The following is a 27,793-nucleotide window of genomic DNA, read 5'->3' as shown; positions in this document are numbered from 1 at the left end:
GTTTTACATGTAATATTTATAATTTTACAGTGCACAAGTAAATTTTCACATAAAGTTTAGTCATAAAAATACGTGTAGTAAAATATAAATGACTCAATATTATCCAAAAACATAATTACCACGTTATGTATGAAACTCTCTGACGCACTTGTCATGAAGCGGAGCCGGGCATGAAGGTTTGGAACAGCCTTTAGTAGTCTTGTTTTTGCAGACAGCGCATCAGCGATGTGGCTGACCAACCGCCAGCAAGTGTCCAGCATTGCGACTTGCTGGACCTGCGACCATATTTCCCACATTCAGAAGCTTTCTGGGCCCCGGTGAAGATACTGGTGTTCCATATTTCTGGATCATAGCGATTACAGTTGTCCGTCTGAATGACAAATTATCCTAGGAAATTCCTTTTGATCTTGCTGTTTCCATGGATTATTCATGGCGACATCAAACATCCACAAAAGAATTGGAACATACTATTTTTTCCCTCTTATTCCAATTCTGTATGCTGCTATGTTTTGATCCATCTGATCAACACCTCCCTTAAAACTATTGTTTTTCTTGATGAGGTGGATTGTGTAATGGATATCCTCTTCTTTTCTTTGGCTGAGTACCAATCTGCTGTTCCTATAGGATGCACGCGAAACACAGTGAAACAACTGTCAAAATATTCAGCTGGATGACTGTCTTTAGAAAGTGATAATGGATGACTCGACTGGACAGGATTATAAACTGGTGGAAAATTAGGGAGGGTCTGACCCTTCTTTCACTGCGGAATATATTTTGTATTCAGTACAGATCTTGGATTATAGTTTTTATCCCCTCTTGTTTTAGTTGTAGTCTCTACCTCAGCTTCTACTTCCAACAATACCGTAGCCTCCAATGTAGACTCAGGGGATTCATTTTCATCATCTCTTGTTTCATTTGAAAACCTTACCTCAGCTTCTGCTTCCAACAATGTCCTCGTCAAGCAGTCTGGATTATTACACTCCTCATCTCCAGAATCCCCATCGCTTTCTCCATGTACAGGTGGTGCAATATACACATCAATTTCTCCAGATATGCTCCTCGTGTCTGTTGCTTCAAGTTCAGATATTATTTCATGAGTTTTCAGTCCCTTCCTAGTCTATCAGAACAAAAATAAACTATAACTAACGAAAAAGAATCATATAAACTGAAATATTACTAAGCAACAAAATGGTACCTCTCATTTTCCCACTGGGTCGTTAACGACCGACCCTAAAAAACTATTGTTATTGTTGCTATATTACTATAACTGTTACAATGCTATCAGGATATATTGTATTACTTACATTTTGATGTTTCAGAATCCTATTCAGAAGCTCCACAATGAGCCTCATTCCATGCCAACAAATAGAAATTATTAGCTATGTGCTGCAGACTTCTAGTCAGTTACGCATGCTGAGAGATAGTTTCAAATAAAATGTGAATGGTGCGACACTAATCAAACTCAGATATTTATAACTCAAGACAACACTCTCAGTTACCAACCTAATTTATAGAAGTCACAACATAACACTACCGGGATATTTTATACAAATTATAATCACTGGGTCGTTAACGACCCAGTAGGCATAAATGGGTTGATTACCATTATAGGCAAGTTTCATACGACTTTTTATGCTCGACCATATTTCTAACTTGATATTATTCATAAGTATTCATGTTATGATTATCGAAGTGAGGAGCGGAACTGACCTTCCAAATTGTGAGATTTGCGCAGACGCGAATGTATTGATTTTTTCCGAGGAACGAATGTCATTGACCTTGATATAATCTAGAGAATAACATGAACATTAATCTTGATATAACCTGGGAATTGATGTAGAATTGAAAAACGAGATGACAAATTGAATTTATTTGAATATTATTTACAATTAACGCTAATTATTATAGTAACAGAACATAATTTGCGACAGTATTAGATTTCCAGCCTCCGTAATGTTTTGCTAGTTGTCTTTCGACTGTATATCCGAGAATAATCTATACGTGCGCTTTTATAAAGCTACAATGGTGATTTCACATTGGCTGAACAACTGAACTATAATGAATAGGTGTACTATAATGAGGTGCATTAAAGGGCTACTACCAGGTGTATAATTACTACATTTCGGCATAGTCGAGCATAAATAAACTTTTAATACTTAGCGTTCAATTACGATTTATTCGATTTCTCTCTCTTTATATGAATGCTGATTTCTTTTGATTTTATCAGTTGTTTAGAGTGTTAAATTTTCATTTCAGCAATGCCAGTAATGTTAGAAAGATTCGATCATCAGAATGCGACGTAATTCCTCGTAATGAAGACGAATTAACACAGTGTTGCAGCAACCTTGACAGTTCAATTGCTTGTGACTTAAGCAGTGAGTCTAATAAGTGTAACATCTGTAATGAGGTTTTTGAAACAGCTCAAACTCTCAAACGTCATTTTCAGACTCATACATTGAAAAAGTCTTTGAAATGCGATATCTGTGGAAAGTATTTTCTTGAACTGAGTTATTTAAAGAGGCATGCTATCCTACACACAGGGGAAATATCAATTCAGTGTGATGTCCGTGCAAAGTCTTCACGAGAATCTGGGCATCTAAAAAATGACCAACTTTTAAAGACAGGCGAAAAGACATTGAGATGCGTTATCTGTGGAAAGTGTTTCTCAAGTCCGAGAGATTTAAAAAGTCACTCCCTCATACACACAGGGGCGAAATCTTTGAAGTGCGATCCGTGTGGAAAATCCTTCTCAAATTTGACAAGTCTTAAAAATCATTCCCGAATTCACACAGGTGAGACGCCATTCAAATGTGATGTCTGTGGAAAGTGTTGCTCAGGAACAAAGACTCTAAAAATTCACTCTCGCATACATACAGGTGAGAGGCCATTCAAATGTGACTTGTGTGGAAGATCTTTTTCACAGGTAACAAACCTAAAATATCATTCCCATATTCACACCGGGGAGAGGCCATTCAAATGTGATGCCTGTGGAAAATGTTTTTCAGGCGCACAGACTCTAAAAATTCACTCTCGCATACATACAGGGGAGAGGCCATTCAAATGTGACTTGTGTGGAAAATCTTTCCCACAGTTAACAACCCTAAAATATCACACCCGCATTCACACCGGGGAGAGGCCATTCAAATGCGACATGTGTGGAAAAAGTTTTTCACAATCCACAAACCTAAAATATCACTCCCGCATTCACACTGGGGAGAGACCATTCAAATGCGATGTCTGTGGGAAATGTTTCTCAGGAGCAGGAATTCTAAAGATTCATTCCCACATACATACAGGAGAGAGGCCGTTCAAATGCGACATGTGTGGAAAATCTTTCTCACACTTGACAACTCTTAAAATTCATTCCCAAATTCACACAGGTGAGACGCCATTCAAATGCGATGACTGTGGAAAGTATTTCTCAGGAATAAGCTATCTGAAAATTCACTCCCGAATGCATACAGGCGAGAGGCCATTCAAATGTTACGTGTGTGGAAAATCTTTCAAACAATCCGCAAACCTAAAATATCACTCCCGCGTTCACACAGGTGAGAGGCCATTCAAGTGCGATACCTGTGGAAGGTGTTTCTCAGGAACGGGGAATCTAAAAATTCACGTCCGCACACATACAGGAGAGAGGCCCTTCAAATGTGACTTGTGTGGAAAGTCTTACAGACAATCTGGAAGCCTAAGATATCACTCCCGCATTCACAAGGGGAGAAGTGATTCAAATGCAATGTCTATGGACAATGTTTCTCAGGAAGAGGAATTCTAAAAATTTACTCTGGCATACATACAGGGAAGAGTCGTTGAATTGCGACCTGTGTGGAAAATCTTTCTCGCTACGGCAAGCCTAAAATACAGTATTACTCCCACATTCACACAGGGGAAAAGCCATTCAAGAGTGATCAATGTGAAAAGTGTTTCACACAGGTGGCTTCTTTAAATCTTCACTCACAATTCATATGATAGAAAAACCGTACATATGTGATGTCAGTGGAATGTCTTTGTCAATATAAGGTATTCTGAATGATCTTTCCCTTACACAAGGGTGTGAAACCATTTAAATGCGATGAATGCGGAAATTCTTTTTTCACATCTTAAAGCTCATTGTTTTGTTCACACAGACGAAAAGACATTCAAGTGTGATTACTGTGGAAAATGTTTATACTTAAAGCAAACCTAATAAGCTATATAAGCCTACACTCAGGCCAGAGATAATTTGTAAGCACTGTATGTATAAATGACGGAGGGAGGAAAATTTATACACACATCCAAAGATATATGAGAATTTATTCTTCGGAACAGGATATCTCAAGAAGATTCGTAACATTTTTTCTTTCATATTGCATGTGAAGGGGTGAGAATAATATAGTCCTAATTGACACAGACAACATTTTACAAGAGCGAGTATGGTGGGGTGAATTTAGGAATGGGCACAAAAAATGCATATAAGGTAGGATTAAACAGAAGCTTACGCACAGAAAACTATATCATATCGACACTAATAATTAGCTATATGTATTGCAGTTAAATTTAATGCAATTTGGAGGTACCTTATCGAAATTTTATGACTGTTTTGTGTTGCGTTTTTTATGAAAGCATGAAAGCCAGAGATGGAATAGTTTTACAAATATACACGCGGCACATAATAATTATTCAGAAATAATATATTTTTCATGTTAATTACGTATTTGTGTGAGCTACGGTAATGTATACTTAATAGGTACCGTAATTTCCCATAACTATGATCCAGGCACCCAACTATTGTCCAAAACGTATTATGTACTACTTAGTCCCCCAAGAGTTCGGTGTTTGCCATTTAGGCTCCACTTTGATGGAATTATGTTCCCCATAGATGCTTCTATCTACCATTACACGTGGCAATGATATGGATGCTTAACAAGGTCAGTGTGCATCGTTCTATTGAATGTGGGAAGACACGAAATCATTCAGTTTGTGTTTGTTTTATTAAGCTCTCCTCTGTAGAACTGGTTAATTATAGATATATTATTGTTTGTACAATTAAACCTTGCTATATAGTGTTTACTTTCCCGTTATAATTAGACTGGCGGAGGTTAAGGACTATGAAATGTTTAGCCAAGGCTAGAAGTCAGTCCTCAACTATATACCAGAATTTTTCGTGGACCATATTTGTATTTCATTTTGAAATCTTTGTTTTAATGAACTGTGAACAATTTTATTGTTTACTTCTGCCTATACGGTATCGCAGTATATTCTAAAACACCATTTAACATATTAGTCTGTTCCAGCATCACTGGTACTAACAAGAATAGTGGTCCGGTAAAACGAAAACTTCAGGTTAGAAGGATCACAACCTTCCCTGCAAGTGACTATGAGAGCGATGAAATTGAATTGGATACAGATTATGATGTTTCTGGTGTACTCTCCATATTTACAGACAGTGAGTCAGATCTGGAAAAGAAGACGAAATATCTTAAAATAATGCTAAAGGCACATAGTTATATGGTAGTTACTTTTGAGGAGGAATTGTGGCCAGGGAAAGTTTTGGAAGTGCAGAACAATGGAGCTGTTGTTTCATGTATAGTAAGAAGCGGCAGTTACTGAGGTGGCGAGAAGTGGAAGACATTTTATTCTATAGAAAGGAAAACATAATAAAACAAATTGAAGATCCCATATGCGTCTCGAAAAAGAGAGATCTGTTTTCAATTTCAGAATTACAAGAGAAGTGGAGATTCAAAGGAGAGAAATAATCGTACTGAATGTAGTTCTCAGTATGGTAAACAAACATTATCAGTTAATTTATGTGCATAATATTTTGCTGAGAATGTGTTAGTTTATTTTGATACAGTACTTTTGTTCTTTAATATACACTCACCGGCAACAAAATCGGGCCAACTACATTTTATTTAAAATTTTTGAAATTGTAGGATTTTTTAAATAATTGTAGGTGTGCTGAGGTTCATGTAGTTATTGATTTATTTTATGATATGTAACAATGTAATACTGAATACGTAATAGCAAACAATGATCTGAAAAGAAGATTCGTTCTTCTTGCAATATTGTGTCTAAACTTCTCGCACTCATTTCAAGCTATGCTGAAGAAGTCTACAGACTGGTAAGCTCTCTTGAGGCACTATTGGAGTACTTCAATGTATACAAATGTCACTAAGTCCTATCGATTCAGCAAAATGGTTGCATTGATAAAACATGGGAATAGTCAGCGTTATGTGGCTGCAGTTCTTGGGACCAGAAGAGCCTTCCAGAATATAAGACAAGTTAACGTGAGTGAGAGAACTGTAAGCAGACGTCTGGATGAATGTGGGCTGAATTCCAGAAGAACCAGCTAAAGGCCCAGAATTGCTCCAGCAACATCGTTGCACATTTGGAAGAAAATTGAAACAATTTGTAAGTTTTTACACCTTTTAATTATATCCATTGTTTGGCGTTGAAAATAATAGCGCAAGTGCTACTAAAGAAGAGTTTTTTTTTTTTTCTGGGAAGCAATTTTTTCTTCATTTCATAATGGCTTTTCTGATTCTCACCTCATAAAAAAAATTGAGAAACTTTAGGTGGCCCGGTATTTTTGCCGGTGAGTGTAGTTGTTCATTATTGAAGGAAAATGACTTTCAGATTTTACTTGTTTATTGTGTGTTTATGCAATGTGTACTAATAAAAAGAATCCATGTACTTTTCATTTATTTTTAATATTTCTGTGCTAGATTATGTTTCTACCCTTAAATTAGAAACTCAATGTATTGATGTACAACTCCAGCTATAGTACATTCATGCTTTCAAGCATGAATATATGAGTGGACCATAGTTGGGCAACTCAGAATACAACTATGTACCAATCCTTATTATTTTTTAACACTTGTAATTAAATAATTTCAAACACATACGTCAATATTTATTTAATATACACTTACAAGATTCCAAAGCCAAAATTTCACTTAATCTGGATGAATAGTATTGAATATACAAAGAAAAATGTGACAAATGTGGACCATAGTTAGGGGAAACTACGGTAACAGTTCTGTGTAGTGCACAATACTCCATATCGAATAATTGACAAATCAACATCCTTAGCGTGACTTGTGGTTTGTAAGCCATCTCAAACCCCGAACTCCACTCTAGAGCGCGAGAAGTGAAATTTGTATGTACAAAAATCTACTGCAGCTCTCCCAATGCAAATGTTCACGAGCCGCCACTGATGGCTAATATATTTTTAAATAGGACTCAGTTTTTACAGCTACATTCCCACTTATATTCCATGTGTTCCAAATTAGAAGAGGGTATTTTTCAAGGTACATGAAGATGTTGTACCTTTGAACATATTACATATCCCTTCATTTAATTTTTTGCATCCTTCATAGATCTGTGAAACAGAAAAATACATACAGGATGTTGTAAAGGAATCTTCAATAATTATTACATATATTATATATAAAAGTTTAATTGGTAATGTAATCCACATATTTAATCAATTTATAATATGCGTTAATTCCACTTAATTATGTTATTAAAAACATCATTGTAAATCACATATACACGTTTTAGATTCTCGTACCAGAGCCTGGAGAAGTTTTCTACGCAATCTTGAACGTTACTCCACAGTATCTTATACTGTGGACGCTCTGCCTTCTTTTGAAAGTGAACGGAACTACAAGAACTGACGGATATTTACATTATAAAGAATACTACGTAAAATGGATCACAGTCTTGTGAAAAGAATGTTTTACTTACATAATTTTTTAAATTTTAATGTGGAAACCGAATCACGCAAAGTGAAGTGCGTAGACACATACATACATACATACATACATACATACATACATACATACATACATTAAAGACGCCAGAAAAGTAGCCGTATAGCTAAGTGAAAATTTTCATCGCCACAAGGAACATAAAAGGCGCCAGAATAGCGACTAGTATCCACATCCGGCAACTCTGCTAGAATGGCGATACACAGTCTATATTAGTATATACAGTCACGAAGCTTCAATTTTGAGGATACTGGGAACAATAGACTGTGCCGGTACTATTTCGCATTGTCTGTGATGAGGCGATAGTAGCAATCATAGTGGTTATCAACTATCTATGGATGCATATCGTTGCTTACGTTATTACACGTGTAATCTCGTAAGCAACGATGCATATGTACTACACTGTGGCCGATAGATAGTATCGCAGGAGCAGTAATTTCCATCACATTCACGGCATCATTGATCTCTATGGTTGGCGCGTGTGTGAATTTCCACTTTCGGTAGATGAGACAGTTGGGGACTCGTTTCGCTAAAATACAGTAGTGGAAGAGGTGAGTTCTAATTTTGTATTTTTTAGAGTTTTTTTTTTTTTTTTTTGGATTGCATCGTATATAAATATAAGTTAAGGTTCGATACCTCCTCACAAAGGGCTACACGTAGAAGAATCGTTCTTAAATTATTGAAAGCTTTTGACATTCCTCGGCATCACGTCACGTAAGTAGATACCGCCTCAACTAACCCACATATCTTGTAACATACTTCGGGCTCATATAACTTTGATATGCCCTTATTTAACCCATCTAACTCATAACGAAACGCAAATAAGACGTCAGGCTCAGGAAAAGTGTGAAGAATATCGAAGATTGGCCTAGTAATATTAATATTTTTCTTACTGTGACCATGCTCTTCGTCTTATTTGCATTTATTTTCATTCCATAATGTTCCTCTTCTGCTAACAACGTCATATCATCAGCAAATCTCATGCACTTTATTCTTCTTTCTCCACTATCGCTCCCCCCCCCCATGTTCTGAAAACACACCGTTAAACATTATCATGTCGTAGCTCCTATGATAATAAATCAAACGCACTGTAATTCAGCAAATAATTGAGCGGCAAATAACGTCTTCGTGTGCTTTCTGCGAACGCCAACAAAAGAGGCAAAATGGCGGGCGATTATATTAAGCATTTATCGGCCTTAAGAAATGAATAACGTCTTCATAAGCGAACCACAAGACGCACACGTTTAAATGTAGCTGACCTGCAACGCGATTGGCTGCCGGAAATTAGAGCGACGGGACTATATATACACTTCTTTATTCTTCTCTAGGTTTCTTTCACCGATTGTCTGTAGCAGTCTAATTGCATCTCTCATAACTTTTCACTTCCTGAAGTCTAACTGCTCTCCTTCAACTGTTCTTCCATCTTAGAATATAAATCTCTATTCAGTATTCGCAAGAGAATCTTCGCCGAGTGCGATATTAGACTGATAGTCCTGAACTCCTTACATTTCTTGGCATTATTTTTCTTCGGTATTGGAATCAACACTGTCTCTGTAGAATCTTGAAGCCATTCGCCTTTCTGATTTATTTCGTTGCATGATTATAGAATTTGCTTCTTGTCTTCACCCAAGCATTTCACTAATTCAATGGGAATTACATCAACTCCTGTTGCTTTCCCATTCTTCATTTCCTTAAGTGCTAGTTCAACTTTTTGTTTAAAATAGAAATTCCTTTTTCGTCTTTTGATACGGCTTCTTTGTCTTCTATAGGCAAGTCATCTGGACGATTCCTTGTCTCATATAACAGTTCTATATATTTCATCCATCTGTATAGTATTCGTTGTTTCTCTTTTATTTCATTTCCGATGTCATCCTCCATCAACCACATGGATTTCCTGTTCTTATTTGTGAAGTCCAAACATTTTACTTCTTTTTCTCTCTAGATTATCTATTTCTTAACATTTCTCTTTCATCCAGTCTTCTTTTGCTTTATCAGTTGCTCTTAGTTTGTTGTTTAGTTTCTTGTACCTCCTACTGTGTTGATATTTTTCCATTTTTCCCCTCTTCTCCGTCTGCTCCAACATTTTCCAAGATTTCTTAATTCTCACACCTTCTGTGTATCCTATTGTTTCTTCTACTGTTTCTGTATACAACTTTTTAAATGAGTCCAGTACTCATTACCCTTCTCAGATGTGGATTCTAATGTAGCGGCTTTCTCTTGAAAATTTGCTTCAAATTTTCTTCTGTCTTGTTCATTCTTCAGTTTTTTCCATGTTCAGTTATTTCGTCACCTGTCTTCCTCTTACCTTCTTCAGACGAATATCTACTTCGCCTATCAGTAGGACGTGATCGGAGTTAATATCCGCTCCTGGTAAAGTCTTCGCATTTTTAAGCAATTTCGGAATCTTTCCTGTAACAGTATATAGTCCACACCGCTCGCCGAAACGGAGAGGAAGATACATCAGAATGACATAGACTTGCTCTGGGTAGAGGAGAGGGAAACGACCACTCAATTATCTAGTGGAGTGCAGTGAGTAGGCCTATTCTCAGTAACTGTTTCACGTTGCTTACCTACTGCTACAGTACAGTATGGAGGAATCTAAAAGACGGAACATAACATTTAACATTTAACGATTTACAGCCCGAACTTACTGATCTCCATGTGACCTAAGGGCTATAGATCGTTTGAGTAATACTACTAGGCTGGTTGAGTTTTACAAGACTAAACATTAGCAATAATATCCACGACTACACAGGCTGGCTGTGAAAATAATTACTGTGTTTGGCTCAACATTTATATTTGTGAGCAACTTTTTTCTATAGGCCTAATCAACTTTTAATAAAGGCAGTCATCGAACATCTGTAACTGATGTTTCATTATGATCAGTAGGCTACTGTTCCTGTCAGCTGCCAACAGCCGTTTGATGTACTGATAAATAAAAATCTAAGAAAATGATATTGTACATTTAAGTAGCTATAGAATTTATATTATTTCTGTAAAATAAATATTTCTTTATTAATTAATGGGTAATTTCATAGAAGACGGGCACTTGGTTTGAATATAGTATTACCAACTTTTTTATTTCAGAGTTAAATGTTAGTGATCTTTTAATGACTTTTACATGTTAGTTCTACGTTTTTTATACTAGGTGTCGCCGTGATTTTCTTTTAATTTGATTGGTTATAGTTGTCATTTGTTCTAGAATTTTCGTTAATTTTGAATGGTTAATGACGTTATCAGTTGTTCTTGGTTGTTTGACGTGAGTGGTGTTATGTTGTGTCTGATGGCTAAAGGTATTGAAAGTTTGTCATTTTATGATTTTCTTTCGATTTGATTGCTTATAGTTGTAATTTATTCTAGAATTTTCATTAATTTTGAATGGATAATGACGTCGGTTGTTTTTGGTTGTTTGACGTGAGTGATGTTACATTGTAGATTTGTCGAATGCGCATCATGCTTATGAAAAGGCACTTTTTAGCGCCAATAATTTATTTTGTGTGCACAAGGTTGGAATTTTTAAGTAAGAGGGAAAGGAAGGAATCCGTGTTCTGAAGTTATTTATTACATTTTGTGACGATTTTGGGTTAGTTCTTTCGCTGGTGAATAAGGATTGTGTTGAATGTTGAGGAGAAAACTGTTTTTCTGCGGTTTAAAGGAATTATTTACTGAATTTTGTGTAGATGTTAAGGTGTAATAAGTGTTCGAAGAGAATTTCATTCAGTGTAAAGACGTGGTTTATTTATGAACAGTTGACTGTACGACAAAGTGTTGGTTTAGTTCTTTGTTGCTTGCATGGTTTAAGTTTAGATTGCCTTAAAGTCTGTGTCATTTATACTGGAAGTGAAGTGGTTGTCGATGAACACGTCGATGAGAATTGAATTTTATTTGATAAGATGATAAATTATTATGTTTTGTTTTGTGTTTTAGTGATTTTTGGGGGTAAAGTGCGGACGAAAACTGCCAGAAAAGTACTACCAACTATGAAGTTCGAATGCTAAGAAATGCCAAAAAAATCAAAGGAAAAAAATTAAATATATTTTCATTTCTTTGGAGGGCTTGTTCTTCTTAAAATTATGATTATATATTTGGTTTTTCATCTTTGATTGAGCAATGTTTGGTGACATTTGGACTTCATAGTTGGCAGAACGTTTTTGGTAGTTTTCGTCAGCCATGTTGGATTTTGCCCGTCTTCTAGGAAATTAGCAATTAATGATACTCCAAGATAGTTTTGCAAACCCTGAACGGGAATTCATTTCATGAACACTCTTAATACTACATTTTGTACAACACAGCCCTTCTTCCAGTCCACCCTTATTCAAAGCGCAGCTAATATCTGCATTCCACTCATGAGCTGTGAGCCGGCTCAGAGAGCGCAAACCTTGTGCAGGCCTGATATAGTCTATCACTCTCTCTCTCTTATCTCCTTTCGTCTCTTGGGTATTCCCATGTATATCTCCTTCGTTTATGTTGTTGAAATTATGTATTTCCAACAATCATACCATTTCGTTTACAGAAATTCACCAAATATTTTCCTCTATCATTTCTTTTTCGCAATCCATATTTTCCAACTGTTCTTCCATCTTGTCCTCCTACAACTGCGTTCCAGTCTTCCATTATAATTACGCATGCTCTCCTCTTCTCAATTATTTCTTCTATCTTGTCATAGCTTTCTTCCACTTCATCGCCTGCTAATCCACTATGTGGCATATAAACTTGCACTAGCACTAACAAGGAGATAACACGCTCTGTATATCACCGAATTAAATCAGATTTTGTGAGATGAAAGTACAAGACACACTGTTTAAAGTCATACCTGGTATGGGTGGCCAATGACCCCTCGTTTTGGAAATATTGGCTATTGTTTGTGACAGACATCCGTTAGGTGCCTAATAGGGAAGCATTAGTCTGTGTAAGGGCCTAGCTCATGTGATTGGATGCTGAGTTGTCATCCAGGCAACCCGAGTTCGAATCCTAATGCCTTCTCATTTTTAAAACTTGATATTATCATTATTATTATCATTATTATTATTATTATTATTATTATTATTATTATTATTATTATTATTATTATTATTATTTTAATTCACTTTCAGTTGTCAGTTCCTATATTCAAAGCCATGTTGAAATATGCGTGGTATGCATCACAATTGATAAACGAACGAGAAGTGTTTGTGAATGTGAAGGATAACTGTTTCGCAGCAGAAGTGTGGAAAAATGTGTGTGACTGTGGACAATCTTCTTTCATTTGCTGTGCATGGTGCAGGAAATATGTATGTTTTTATGACATCGTAATGAATCGGGTACAAAATGAAATAGAAACGCTGCTACAGAAATAGAACAAACACCAGTGACAAATCTTACCTTCCTACGTGAGCAGTATTTGATTGTTTATCCTTTACAATACAATGTTAGTTAATTAGTAATTTGTTTAAAACATGTTGAAGCATTCAATACATTGAGAAATATGATATAGGTATGTAAGCAGATAACTGTGATCACAATATTAATCATTATTATTAAAAGAAAAATATAGGATCAGTTAAGATTCGAACTGAGGTTGCCTGGATAATAACTCAGCATTCAACCATATGGGCTACGCTGTTACACAGTCTAATGCTTCCCTATTGAGCACCTAATGGAAGTATGTCACAAACAATAGCCAATATTTTCAAAACGAGGGGTCATTGGCCACCCATACCAGGTATGATTTTAAACAGTACTTTTTGTACTTTTATCTCACACAATTTTATTTAATTCGGTGATATACAGAGCGTGTCCTCTCGTAAGTCCATTGTCATCTTTAGTAGTCTTACCATTATCAACCGGTCATCTACATAACGCACTGATATCACTTAATCTTTCACATGTGGTCCCAGTAATACACCAACACCATGACTTCCTTTGCACTCACCATTTGAATAGAACAATCTAAATTCATCACTCACCAATTCACCACTATTTTCCCATCTTTAATTCTGATATTCCCATCACATCACATCCACTTTACTTCTCATTTTCTTTTTTTGCTTCAATTTTTCCAACTTACCTGCCTGCAGAAGAGTCCTTACATTCCACAGTCCAATTCTCAATCTTCTTTTCTTCTCTGTGTTGGGTTGCTTCATAATGTGTCCTTCCCCAGCATCCCCCTCCCGGATATCCGAATGGCGGGATAGTTTACGTCCAGAATCTTTTACTGTGAAAACACTCATCTCGCCTTGTTTGCAGTTTTTCTTGGGAAAGGTAAATGCTGTAGCTTTCCGCTAACCACTCTCTCTTTCGTATTTTAAAAAGATCCCAGCGTGAAGCTGAGGAGCTTGGATTTGATTAATTAGACCCTTTCGGACTTCACCGAAATTCACCGCAAGAGTTAAATATCAATTCTATCGTGGTTTTTGACCCGATCGGAGACCAGGATATTCCAATTAACCTCTGCTCCCTTAGTTAGAGATGTTGTTGTTGTTATCTAATGCCGGGCTTTGGCAATGAAGCCATTAGCGTTCTTGCTCTCCAATATTTCTCTGTGGTGGATCCATCAGGTAGAACTTCACAGGTTTGTGGATGATCTTCTGTCTTATCTTCTTCTTTGTTGCATAGGGGGCAATTTGGATTTGTGTAAATTCCTATTTTATTGAAGTGTTTGGCCAAATAATCGTGTTGTGTAAGCAGTCTGAATTTTGCAGATTTACGTGGGATTTCTTTAATAATTTCTGTTTTTTTTTTTATTAAAATGCTCCATTTTTTATCTTTGGCTTCGGTAAATAGTGCTTGGTTTTGCTTGATTTTATAAATGTTTTAAATTAGTTTTTTATGGATGTGAAAGGCAGGATTATATTTGTATTCTGAATAGCAAGAAAGTCAGCAGTTCCATTTCCAAATTCCGCAATATGCAGGTATCCATTGCAATTGAATTCTTTTCTGTAGTCTTTGAAGTTGTAGGATCATTTTGTGGCAGTCTTTAATTTGGATTGACATCATTTTATATGAATTTATTGCATATAATGCTGCTTTAGAATCAGAGAGAATGACAGCATTTTGAAATTTATCTATTCTGTACAGTAGGTGTTGGAGTGAGATATGAATACCCATTAGTTCTGCATCAGAATTTGTTGTATGATATCCTGCCCTAGGTAGAGATATGTTTACTAATTTAGGATGAAAATTCTTTGGTCGGTGGGATAAGGCACATAAGTTAAAAACTCGATTTTTGTGTTGTACCTAATCACATAAGTCTAGTATTTTTTTATAATTTTTGAAATAATAAAATTTCTTGTATTTTAAATTGAAAAGGGCTTTACTTTAACCAACATACATGAATTTCATTATTATACTTATATTCAGATAAGAGTAAATTTTACCTCAGATGTTGATAAAGCGTCGTAAAATAACCTACTAAAAAAAAAGAGTAAATTAAAAAAAAAATCTCTTCTGAAAAATTATTCTTTTTGACTTACGTGCCTTTTCTCGCTGACCAGAGAATTATCATGCCAAGTTGTAATGCGTTCTCCTGCACAGCTCACTTTCTGTAAATCACTTTCAGTTAGCCTACTGTAACTTTTCTTTCAGTTGTGATGGATGAGATCAAGATGGAACCTGTGGTTGACCTATTGGGTTTAGAACCACATAACACATGTGAAATAAAAGAGAATACGACTTTATCAGAGGTAAACTGAAAAGACTCACTATGTACTTTGTTTGTTTCTCTACCAATTGCAATGTGCAAGGAATTAGACATATACTTAGTAGATATCTGATTATTGACGTCCATTGCTGCTGGATAAGAAAATAACCAAAGAGGATAAATGTAGATATAAAACAAGAACCAAGTTCAAGGCTGAGCATGCATTAATCGAATTATTTTTCCATAACAATGGTACTAGTATCACTGGTTAAAAGAAAGATCATGAATTGTATTGATCTTACACTTATTTATTAGCAGTGATAATCGTTATCTACTTTAAGTCAATTGGGTTTAATGCCTCGTATATCACATTATTCCTGTGGGGATTTTAAAAGCCGTAGGTTTTGCCTCCTCTATGACGAAGAACCTTGAGGTTGGATATTTCCAATGTTTGTTTCTTTTGCTATGTTTTTTATAATTCCAATTTGGTTATGTGTTCAGTGCCGGTAATAAAATATTGAATTCGAAAAGACGTCTACTCACATAGCGTAGATACTGAGTTAGATTCTTTTACTCATATTACAGCATGTAAATTATTTTTAGAATGGAAGACTTGGCTAATTATCTACCATTCCACATGTCCCTAAAGTCTCCTATCTCTTCTACCTGTAAGTTTCGTCTCTAAATTGTTATCTTTGTTGAAATAATTAGCCAGTGATTGCCATGCAGAACCTGATTGATAGCAGTTACGAATGCTGTCAATTTGAACTTGGCTAAATTATTTATTCATGACATCTTCATGATTTGTAGGAAGGAGATTTATCGCATCGGCAAGTGCCAGGCATCAAAACAGAATGTTTGGACCACAGTTATGATCTCACATCTGAGGTAAAAGTTGAAGACACTCCACAGCCTGTTAGCTTTCGCATGATGAAATGTGAAGTTGAAGACACTCCACAGCCTGTTAGCTTTCGCATGATGAAATGTGAAGTTGAAGAAACTCCACAGCCTGTTAGCTTTCGCATGATAAAATGTGAAGATGAAGACACTCCACAGCCTGTTAGCTTTCCGATAGTGAAGTCTGAAGTTGAAAGTACTCCTGTGCCCATTACCTTTCCTATGGTGAAGTCTGAAGTTGATGTAAGTTTTTCAATATCATAATGCAGATATAGCTAGTGTGATTTAAGTATAACAGAGAGTCATTGACAATCTGGGAATATTATTAATTGATTTTCCTTCTTTCTTTTATTTATTATTTTTTGTAATAATTTCTGAATATAATCTGCTCTCGTTTTTGAACAATCAAATAATATTGCGCAAATACATATTTGTGTTCAGCTACAGAAAGGATTATCTCGAATGCATAGAAAAAATGAAACATAGCAACAGAATTTTATTGCTACTTTACAATAAATAATGTTTGTTGCTATTGATGTAGAAATTACTATGCTAGTTATCAAATCAGATATTTAGACTCATAAATAGGTTTATTAAAACTTTCGTCGACCGTAACACTCCTTCTGGGCTTATTTATCTTTTATTTTAGTTATTTAACGACGCTGTATCAACTACTAGGTTATTTAGCGTCCATGGGACTTGTGATAGCGAGATGTTATTTGGCGAGATGAGGCCGAGGATTCGCCATAGATTACCTTGCATTCACATTATGGTTGGGGAATATCTCGGAAAAAACCCAACCAGGTAATCAGCCCGAGCGGGGATCGAACCCGCGCCCGAACGCAACTTCAGACTGGCAGGCAAGCGCCTTAACCAACTGAACCACGCCGGTGGATATTCTGGGCTTATATTATAAACCTGTATGGCTGATGATCATGATGGTGATGGTGATGATGATGATGATGATGATGACGATGATGATATAGATTTATTAAAATTCAGGAAAAGATTGAATGTCATCGAACTTTGCTAACAAGTTAGTTTACAGGAAAATAGTAATTCAGGTTACATTATGAAGATGTTGTTTTATTCTGTCACAAACAAATATGACAGAATGGCACATTTTTCAGTACCTCAGCTGCTGTTAACTCACAATTCTTTTTGTCAGAATGCATGTCCCATATTCCGATTTTTTTTTCTAATTTATTGGGATAATTTAAGACCTTCCCTGAAAAATGGTTGTAACATCAAATTAATGAAATATGTGACTTGGGTAAAAAAAAAAAAAAAGTAATTTTGAACCATTTATTTATAAAAATTAATAATTGCATTCAATAGCTGAATAAACTTTTATGCTTGATTAGTGAAAAGGTTCTACTAGTAAATATAAACCTAAGGAAATTTGCCCTTGAAATTATTTTCCTTTCTCGTGAAACCTGTATTATAGACCTGTTGGCTACACCCTTATTTCGGTGAGTTTTCCAATTGTAAAATCAGCCTTGGTTTAGATATTTGGAAAATCTGAAAGAGACCTATAAGTTTTAAAAAATTATGAGAACTGGAAAATTGTTCTTGTTTGTAGGGTACAGTGGGACAATATTGTAAACTATGCAGCAAAGAGATTTCATAGATTATAGAACTTAAAAATAATAATAATAATAATAATAATAATAATAATAATAATAATAAAATAATTACTATTATTATCATCATTATCATCATCAATATCACCACTACCACCACCACCACCACCACCGTCACCTCGACCACCATTATTATTATTATTATTATTATTATTATTATTATTATTATTTTCATCGTCATCATTATAAAATCATCATTTACGAACTTTGATCTACATTGAAATGTCTTACAACCTTCTTCTACAATGACGACATACGTCAAGTTCCATATCTTGATAAATTTCGAATTCTGGATCTACTGAATCCAATGGAACAATCAATATTAGATATATTTGATAGTAACGGTCAAATTATATTTCGCATGTGTGGAGGAAAGAAGATTTTGTTGTGATATATTGATATATTATTTCAAAAAGAACAAATCGAGATAGAGAGTTTGCTTTTGGAGAAATAAATCTTTCAGTTATGATGAATTGGCAATATGTGTGATGTTTAAATCTCAATTTCCTGTTTGTTTATCTGGATTATTGTAAGAAGATGTGGTTCCGCAAACTGCAGGCACTTTCTACACCATGTGCACATATTTTGAATTTTAAAACTTTATTCCAATTTTTTCTAATAATCCATTTTGAATCTTGCGTACACTATTAACACTTGAATATAAGTAATTGATTGCTTTTCAATACATACAAATAGCCTGAATGTAAGGAAGTTTACTTGAAGGAAGAATATGGAAACAGTTTGGAGAAAAGACTTCTATTCCATATAAAAGTCATTATAAAATTACTGAAAAAAATTGTATCGTAATCATTAGGATTGAGGTTCAGTTCTGATATTGAGAGAACAGATCATCTGTGTGGTCAGTTAAAGCTATGTTCATTATTTTGTCACCTTTCCAGGAAGACTCATTCGATCTGAACAGACTTCATGAGGAAGAGAAAGTAGAAATATCTTCAAAGGAGGATAAAGTTTTGCTTGAGAGGTGAGTGTAGTTTGCATGTTTCAGTTCTTCTTTCGATCTTTTACTGCTTCTTTTAATGATTGTATGGGGGCTTAAATGTTCGGGTAGCTATATAATACTGTTTTTATTAATATATGGATTTGGTTATCCATATCGACACCTCAATATACAAATTCTCTCATATATAACTGATAATTCGAAAAATTGACTAATTACGATTTTTGGCTGTGTTGCACCACTCTGCTGCTGAGAAGTTTTACATTCCCGTACACTCCATTTTGTAATGTGTTTTGCCTGGAAGATGTCTCCACTTTTCTATATAGAGAAGAATGAACCTGTCACTTACAAATTTTAATGCTTACAGATAGGGTAAAGACCCAAAATTTTCCATAAATTACACTGAACTTACTTACTTGCTGGCTTTTAAGGAACCCGGAGGTTAATTCCCGCCCTCACGTAAGCCCGCCATCGGTCCCTATCCTGAGCAAGATTAATCCTTTCTCTATCTTCATAACCCATTCCCTCAAATCCATTTTAATATTATCTTCCCATCTACGTCTCGGCCTTCCCAAAGGTCTGTTTCTCTCCCTCCTCCCAACTAACAGTCTATATGCATTTCTGGATTCGCCCAATATTTGAAGGATTCATAACAACCTGCTTTTTACGGTGATGGGTTGTTAGCCCTTCGTCCAACCCCGAAGCTGGAATACCAACCCCCATCAGCTGTCCGCGACTGCTCATTCAACATATTCACAGCTACCCTCCATATCTGGAGGTCGTCTCCTCTATCCGCAAGTGAGGACGCGCCATGCCGTGGTGATAGGGACCCACAATACATGAACTTACATTTACACTAATTATGGCTCACAGTTCCCAACATATCTGCTGCCTCGAAGAATGCATAAATGGGCCATTCCATGTAAATTCAACGAATTTGAAAAATAAAACTCGCATGACTGTCATAAAAATTAACATTTTTTTTTTTTCATCAAGAGAACTTAAGATGACATGCATAATTCTGAAAGGAAAATCGTGTGAAATGTAAATAGTTTGGGTTCCAGGGTTGTCCAAAATTAAAAAAATTGGTACTGAAATACAAAAATGAGGTATAGAATTTGCGAGTATCTTATTGAAATCAAATGACTAATGATAAATGTTTCACTCATATGATTGAAGGAGCATTTTCTAAGTACAAACCAGGCAAATAGTTATGTGCCTAAACTTCAAGGATTATCCTGAGGCATGTCGCATAATATAACGAAATTTATATATATATATATATATATATATATATATATACCGTCGCGAGGGGTGACTTTGTACCATGAGGATGACTTTGTGCCATTCGCGAAAAACGTATGGAAGTATTCTTTAAGACCGTGACAAGGTTTTAAAGTCTACTTCCTTACGTTTTTTATGAAATGCGCGAATGGCACAAAGTCACCCCCCTGGCACAAAGTCACCCTGCGCGACGGTATATATATATATATATATATATATATATATTCAATTGCATAGATTTCAGGTAGACACTTGTTCTCTTGAGGACAGTTACGTCTCATATGCCTCTATGAATGGCATTTATGAATTTGCAAATAATGAAGACAGAAAAGAACTATGCTGGTCTTAATTTTGGTCGAATTGGTTACTTTCAAGTTTTCATGACAATGTTTCGATGTCTGGTTGAGATTTCAAATTTCTTTTTTTTCCTCATATTCAGTACAGTTTTAGTAGTTCCTGTCGTAAATTAACGTTTTTCATTTCCGACTGGTTAATTTTTATAAAGTTGCCCTTGTTGGTACACTAGGTATAGCACTGGCCTTGTTGCCCGAGGTTGCGGGTTCGATCTTGGACCAGGTCGATGACATTTAAGTGTGCTTAAGTGCTACAGGCTCATGTCAGTAGCTCTACTGGCATGTAAAAGAACTCCTACGGGACAAAATTCCGGTTATATTAGGTTGAGTTGCTATAGCCATGAGCTCTCTACATACAAAGAAATAGTATTTTACACAAAATGGAAAAAAAAAGTTTAAAAATAACTGTCTGCTCCCCTTACTTCAATTTTAAATACATTTTATAGCGACAGACAGGGCCGCCGAGAAGGGGGGGCAAAGGAGACAAATGCATATGGGCCCGTGAGCAATAAGGGCCCGTCTGATTAAGTGAGTCTATTTACTTGTTATTATCATTAATAATTATTTGTAGATACGTACGGGTACTATAACATTTTGTAAGAATATTTGTTACATAAATTTGACATATTAACTCAACAATGGTACACTAGGTATAGCACTGGCCTTGTTGCCCGAGGTTGCGGGTTCGATCTTGGACCAGGTCGATGACATTTAAGTGTGCTTAAGTGCTACAGGCTCATGTCAGTAGCTCTACTGGCATGTAAAAGAACTCCTACGGGACAAAATTCCGGTTATATTAGGTTGAGTTGCTATAGCCATGAGCTCTCTACATACAAAGAAATAGTATTTTACACAAAATGGAAAAAAAAAGTTTAAAAATAACTGTCTGCTCCCCTTACTTCAATTTTAAATACATTTTATAGCGACTGACAGGGCCGCCGAGAAGGGGGGGCAAAGGAGACAAATGCATATGGGCCCGTGAGCAATAAGGGCCCGTCTGATTAAGTGAGTCTATTTACTTGTTATTATCATTAATAATTATTTGTAGATACGTACGGGTACTATAACATTTTGTAAGAATATTTGTTACATAAATTTGACATATTAACTCAACAATGGTACAATTAATACAAATTACCAGTTCATATGTAAATATTTGACTTCTATATAATATAATATCAGTTTGCCGCATTAACTTTCACTGACACGACACTCGAGAGGCCCCACCATTTGCCTGAACTATGTTCCTGTCGCTTGTACCAAACACGTTCAATTATTTATTGTCTTGTCCTTTTTAACTACCACCGCAATATGCTAATGACTGCCAAACTGAAGTCGCAGTATCACGTTTCCTTTTCAGTACATTGTATATTTCGTGTCGATACTTTCGTCTTTTCGTTGTCGATCTTGTCTAGTAAATTCTGTTCATTAGTGTTATCAGTTATACTTATCTGCACAATGGATAAGGGCAGGCATAAGTCAGGAGCTGAGAAGCACAAGGAGAGACAGAAAAAATTGGAAGATATTAATATGGGTTCTAGACTGCGTGAAAAATATTATGAAGACATTAACAAAGAGATCAGTGATGAGTCGAGATATTTAAAGCAACTCATGCCTCTAATTTAGGGCCAACCCCACTCAAACCTATTAATCTTCTAAATAGTCTGAGGGAATTAAAACTAGACAGTTTATTTCCAAATATCTGTATAGCCATTAAAAAATTCTATATAATTCCTGTGACAGTTGCTGATGCTGGAAGATCCTTCAGCAAAATGAAGGAAATAAATAATGTATTCATATCAACAATGTGTCAAAAACGACTGAGTAACATTCACCTCCTTATCTGGAGGCCATCTTGCTAGATCTTTAAATTTTGATGATATCATTGATGATTTTGCATCATTGGAGTCAAGGAGAATTGTTTGTTGATGTCGGACTCCAAGTTAGAAATTACAGGTGTTTAGGAATAATGTTTTATGAATATAATATATTGTGCTAAAGTGAAGATTTGCTAAAAGTTTTCAATGTAATAAAAGTGTATATTTTAGATTCGTATCTGTGTATGGGGTTATCTTTTAGTATTAGTATTAGTATTTATTTATTTAACCTGGTAGAGATAAGGCCGTCAGGCCTTCTCTGCCCCTCTACCAGGAGATTCCAACTGTAGTATGAAGAATAAAATTACGATTAGTATTGAATTTACAATTACAAAAAAATTGCAATTAGTATTAATTTTACAATTAAAATAAAAATCAAAGTACGAAAAGATTACCTGACTAATTGAAGCTCGATAATTTATCATAGAAAAATTTATTTTGCGAATAATTATTATGTTTAGAATAACTGGTAACTTGTAACTGTTACGTTTCTCAATGGGGATCAGAGTACAGTATTGTATTGAATAAATGCCCATAAATTCTGTCGGTGGCCCTGGCGACAGACGTTTATTTCCTTATTTATTGCTATATTCATTTATGTTACATTCAAGTACAACTATATTCCGTTTTACAGCCACTGTAGTATTGTAAATCTTACTATTCAGAACCGCAAACAGAGTGGCATGCGATGATCATCGTTTCTGTGGCTCACTCCAATTCTATATTTCATTCTATATAGCAAAGAGTCAAAATCGGAAATATACTTTTAATACTTAGCATTCAATTACGATTGATTCGATTTCTCTGTCTTTATATGAATGTCCATTTATTTTGAGTTTACCAGTTGTTAAGACTGTTAAATTTTCATTTCAGCAATGCAAGTAATGTTAAAAAGAGCCGATCACCAGAATGCGACGTAATTTCTCGTAATGAAGACGAATTAACACAGTGTTGCAGCTACAACCTTGACAGTTCATTTGCTAGTAACTTAAGCCATGAGTCTAATAAGTGTAGCATCTGTAATGAGGTTTTTGCAACGGCTCAATCTCTGAAACGTCATTTACAGACTCATATCTTGAAAAAGTCACTGATATGCGATATCTGTGGAAAGTGTTTCTCAAGATCGCGAGATTTAAAAAGTCATTCCCTCATACACACTGGGGAGAAACCTTTGAAATGCGATCCATGTGGAAAATCCTTCTCACAATTGGCAAGTCTTAAAAGTCATTCCGGAATTCACACAGGTGATACACCATTCAGATGTGATGCCTGTGGAAAGTGTTGCTCAGGATCAACGACTCTAAAAATTCACTCTCGCAAGCATACAGGGGAAAGGCCTTTCAAATGCGACTTGTGTGGAAAAACTTTCTCGCAGATGACAAGCCTGAAACATCACTCCCGCATTCACACCGGCGAGAGGCCTTTCAAATGCGAAATGTGTGGAAAATGCTTCTCACAGTATGCAAGCCTAAATTATCACACCCGCATTCACACCGGGGAGAGGCCATTCGAATGCGAATTGTGTGGAAAATGTTTCTCTAATTCCGCTAGCCTGAAATATCACTCCAGCATTCACACTGGGGAGAGGCCTTTCAAATGTGATGTTTGTGGAAAGTATTTGGCTGGAAGAGGGAGTCTAAAAACTCACTGCCGCATACATACTAGAGAGAGGCCATTCAAATGTAACATGTGTGGAAACTCTTTTATACAATCCGCAAGCCTGAAATATCACTCCCACATTCATACCGGAGAGAGGCCCTTCAAATGTGACATTTGTGGAAAATCTTTCAAACAATCCGCAAACCTAAAAGTTCACTCCCGCATTCACACCGGTGACAAGCCATTCAAATGCGAAGCCTGTGGAAAGTGTTTCTCAGGATCAGGGAATCTACAAATTCACTCCCGCACACATACAGGGGAGACGCCCTTCAAATGTGACATGTGTGGAAAGTCTTACAAACAATCTGGAAGCCTCAAATATCACTTCCGCATTCACACAGGGGAGAAGCCATTCAAATGCAATGTCTGTGGAACGTGTTTCTCGAGAAGTGGGATTCTAAAAAACCACTCTCGCATACATAGAGGGAAGAGTATTTGAGATGCGACATGTGTGGAAAATCTTTATCACAAAATGCGCAATTCTAAAATATCACTCCCACATTCACACAGAGGGAAAGCCATTCAAATGTGATCAATGTGAAAATTGTTTCACACAGGTGGCGCCGTTGAAGCTGCAGTCACGAGTCACATGATAGAGAAACTATACACATGTAATGTCAGTCCAATGTCTTTCTCAATATCGGGTAATCTGAATGATCATTCCCGTACCCACAGGTGAGAAACCATTTAAATGCGATGAATGCAGAAATCGTTTTTCCAAATCTTCACATTTGAAAGCACATTCTTTCTTTCACACAGACGAAGGGACTTAGAAGTGTGATTACTGTGGAAAATTTTTCACACTTAAAGCAAACCTAATTAGGCATATACGCCTACAGTCAGGCTACAGATAATTTGTCAGCACTGTATGTATAAATTATCTATGGAGAGAGGAAAATTTATGCACACATGCAAAGATACATCGGAATTTATTCTTCGAAACAGGATAGCTGAAGAAGATTGATAACATATTTTTTTCATATTATATGTGAATTGATAAGAATGATATAGTCCTAATTGACACTGGCATTTTATAAGAGCGAGTATTAAATGTTTAAGAGTACAGTGCGATTAGTTGCGTTATCATTATTTTTCCTCCGTATTGCTACGTTCATTAGTGGAGTAATTTTCACAATATTTTACTGATAGTTTCTCCACATGTGTAAGACATGAATTCACACTGTATATGATTTTATTAAAGGTATGATTTGGGACTTTCTCATTCTCACCCCTTCATATTGTAGAACAACGTCTGACATTTGTAATTTTGAATTCTAAGAAATTTGTTAAATCCTAAACTTCAGTGTTGGTTGCCAAATGTTCTAACAAAATAAATATTTATAACATTGGCTATACAGTTTTTTTATATTTAGACGTTTGCAATAAGTGTTAGTTTTAATTTTACATTATCCGTTTCCTCGGAATTGTGTACACTGCTCAAAAAAGTTTTGACCAATACAATTCTTTTTATAATTGCAATAGATAAGCGTTCATCTATACTAATAAATCTGTATCCAACATTTTTATGGTAATTTTCGATTTTCCAGAAGTAATTGGTGTTAACATGTATAATTATCCATCCTGAAACCAAAAATCGCTTTTTTTTTTTAATTTTTGTTTTATCTCTGTCAGGCTAGATGTTTGTTACATTTTCAGGCGATAACGGCTGAACAGATTTATATGAAAATTGGAATAGAAATTAAGTTCATTGTTACTAAGAGTAGAGGCTATATATAATTTAAAATACTGTATATAAAAGCGGGGCTATAAGTGGGCCTGAATTAAATAAATCGAAATATCTCACTTATTATTGATTTTTATTAAAATATTACATAATGAAAGTTTCTTTAAAAACCATTTCCTATAACTTTTATTCTATGCAAAATTTTGATAGAACAGATATTACTAAGATGTACATAATATTTCCGTCCAGGATTTCTGCAATATCACGTGGAGATCTATTTCAGTTTTCAAATAACAATGCTTTTTATATCATGGCCAGGCAGATTAAAACACGAGTAATGAAGATAAAACAAATGACTCTGCATTTATTTAATGTGGCCTTGGAGTCCTTTGACAACAATCGGATTAATATACGGATATGATATGATTTGTGTTTATAATATACTAAATATATTACAAAGAGAGAATGTTTGTGTGTTTGTATGAGGCAATCTCTAGGAACTATTTAATAGATTTAAATAATTCTTTCAGCATTGGAAAATGTAGTTCCTTTAGAGTGACGTAGGCTTTATGTCATTACAGAAGCTCATGAGTGAATCGAGGACAGGTCACAAAAATGCATATAAGGTAGGACTAAACAGATGCTTACGCACGTAAAATTATATAATATCGACACTAATAATTGGCTGTATGTACTGCAGTTAAATTTAATGCTGTTTGGAGGTACTGTACTGAAATTTCATGACTGATTTTGTGTTGCGCTTTTTATGAAAGAATGAAAGCCAGAGAGGAGTAATTTTACAAATATACACGCGGCACATATTAAGTATTAATTATTCAGTAACATAACATATTCTTCATGCTTAATTACGTATTTATGTGAGCTATGGTAATGTATAATTAATACGTAACAGTTCTATGTAGTGCACAATACTCTATATTGAATAACTTATTTAGAATTACTTGTGGTTTGTAAGCCATCTCAAACCCCGAACTCCACCTCTCTTGAGCGCGAGATCTTATACACTCGGTTAGTGATGGTTGAATCTATACTAATACTAATAATAAATCTGTAGACGAAATTTTTCTGGTAATTTTTTATTTTCCAAAAATAATTGGACCTAACATATATAATTCACAACCCTGAAACCGAAAATCGCTTTTTTTGAAATTTTTGTTTGTATGTCTGTCTGTCTGTATGTTTGTTAGTTTTTCACGCGATAATGGCTGAACGGATTTCGATGAAAACTGGAATATCAATTAAGTTCGTTGTAACTTAGATTTTGGGTTATATGGCATTCAAAATGCATTATTTAAAAGGGGGGTTATAAGAGGGACCTGAATTAAATAAATCGAAATATCTCGCTTATTATTGATTTTTGTGAAAACTGTTACATAACAAAAATTTGTTTAACCTTCATTTCCGATAAGTTTTATTCTTTGAAAAATTTTGATAGGACTGATATTTAATGAGTTAAATGAGTTTTAAAATTAAAATAATTGCCATCTAAGGCGGTGTAATGAAATAAAGAACAAATGACTTCGTCTATAAGGGGCATTGGACAACAACAATCGAAAGCTATGAATCATAGCCTACAGAGAATGTTTCTGGGTTTGTATGAAGTAATATCGGAAGCTAAATTAATCGATTTGTGTAATTAATTATTATTTCACCATTGGAAAGTGTAGTTTTTCTATATGGACATAATGTTATAATGTTATTACAGTAACTTCAGAGTGAATAGATGACAGGTAAGATTAAAATAGCTTCTTATCCACAGGAAACTTGTTAGGCTATTGTGTATATTCGTCTCCTGTATTTCTTAAAATAATGTTTATCTCAGAGAATTAACGAATAACGAGAGTGTATTCATTTATTATGCAATAATAATATATTAGCTTAACATTCCATTATTTTATAATCCAAATTTTAACTATGCTCAATTGAATCGTGTTAAAATACATATGCATTAAATGCAATGCAAAAAATTTGGCAATGAGCCAAGCAGATTATGTTGTGCTGTTGTAAAATATAATTGGTTCCTCCTGAGATTCAAGAGCCCTCTTAAC

General features: G+C 35.3%; 2 protein-coding genes across 5 annotated transcripts in view; both read left to right on the top strand.

Moving 5' to 3' along the window:
• The window catches only part of LOC138691823 (zinc finger protein 235-like), a 32,666-nt gene extending 25,987 nt beyond the window's left edge, over positions 1-6,679 (top strand). For all 3 annotated transcript variants that reach the window (XM_069814309.1, XM_069814308.1, XM_069814307.1), the window contains one exon: positions 2,257-6,679. In XM_069814309.1, the coding sequence (XP_069670410.1) occupies positions 2,257-3,775 (1,519 nt within the window). In that variant the 3' untranslated portion in view covers positions 3,776-6,679. The remainder of the gene's footprint in view (positions 1-2,256) is intronic.
• Positions 6,680-6,984: 305 nt separating this feature from the next.
• Positions 6,985-25,393, top strand: LOC138691824 (zinc finger protein ZFP2-like). Of its 2 annotated transcripts, none has more exons than XM_069814311.1 (5): positions 6,985-8,302; positions 15,315-15,412; positions 16,180-16,257; positions 18,809-18,891; positions 23,255-25,393. In XM_069814311.1, the coding sequence occupies exons 2-5, from the start codon at positions 15,320-15,322 to the stop codon at positions 24,477-24,479; spliced, it is 1,479 nt and encodes a 492-aa protein (XP_069670412.1). In that variant the 5' UTR covers positions 6,985-8,302; positions 15,315-15,319; the 3' UTR covers positions 24,480-25,393. The 2 variants fall into 2 exon arrangements, with proteins under 2 accessions (XP_069670412.1, XP_069670411.1); XM_069814310.1 differs by having other exon boundaries at positions 16,180-16,509.
• The last annotated feature ends 2,400 nt before the right edge of the window (positions 25,394-27,793 follow it).

The sequence above is a fragment of the Periplaneta americana genome, chromosome 16 (genome assembly GCF_040183065.1).
Source record: "Periplaneta americana isolate PAMFEO1 chromosome 16, P.americana_PAMFEO1_priV1, whole genome shotgun sequence".
Taxonomy (NCBI): Eukaryota; Metazoa; Arthropoda; class Insecta; order Blattodea; family Blattidae; genus Periplaneta; species Periplaneta americana.
This window is presented reverse-complemented; position numbering and strand designations above follow the sequence as displayed.

Bases quoted from the DNA above. Each gene is read 5' to 3' on its own strand.
- LOC138691824 (XM_069814310.1), top strand. From the start codon at position 15,320: ATGGATGAGATCAAGATGGAACCTGTGGTTGACCTATTGGGTTTAGAA. The intron at 15,413-16,179 runs GTAAACTGAAAA...CATGATTTGTAG, and splicing joins AGAATACGACTTTATCAGAG to GAAGGAGATTTATCGCATCG. The intron at 18,892-23,254 runs GTGAGTGTAGTT...TTTTCATTTCAG, and splicing joins GATAAAGTTTTGCTTGAGAG to CAATGCAAGTAATGTTAAAA.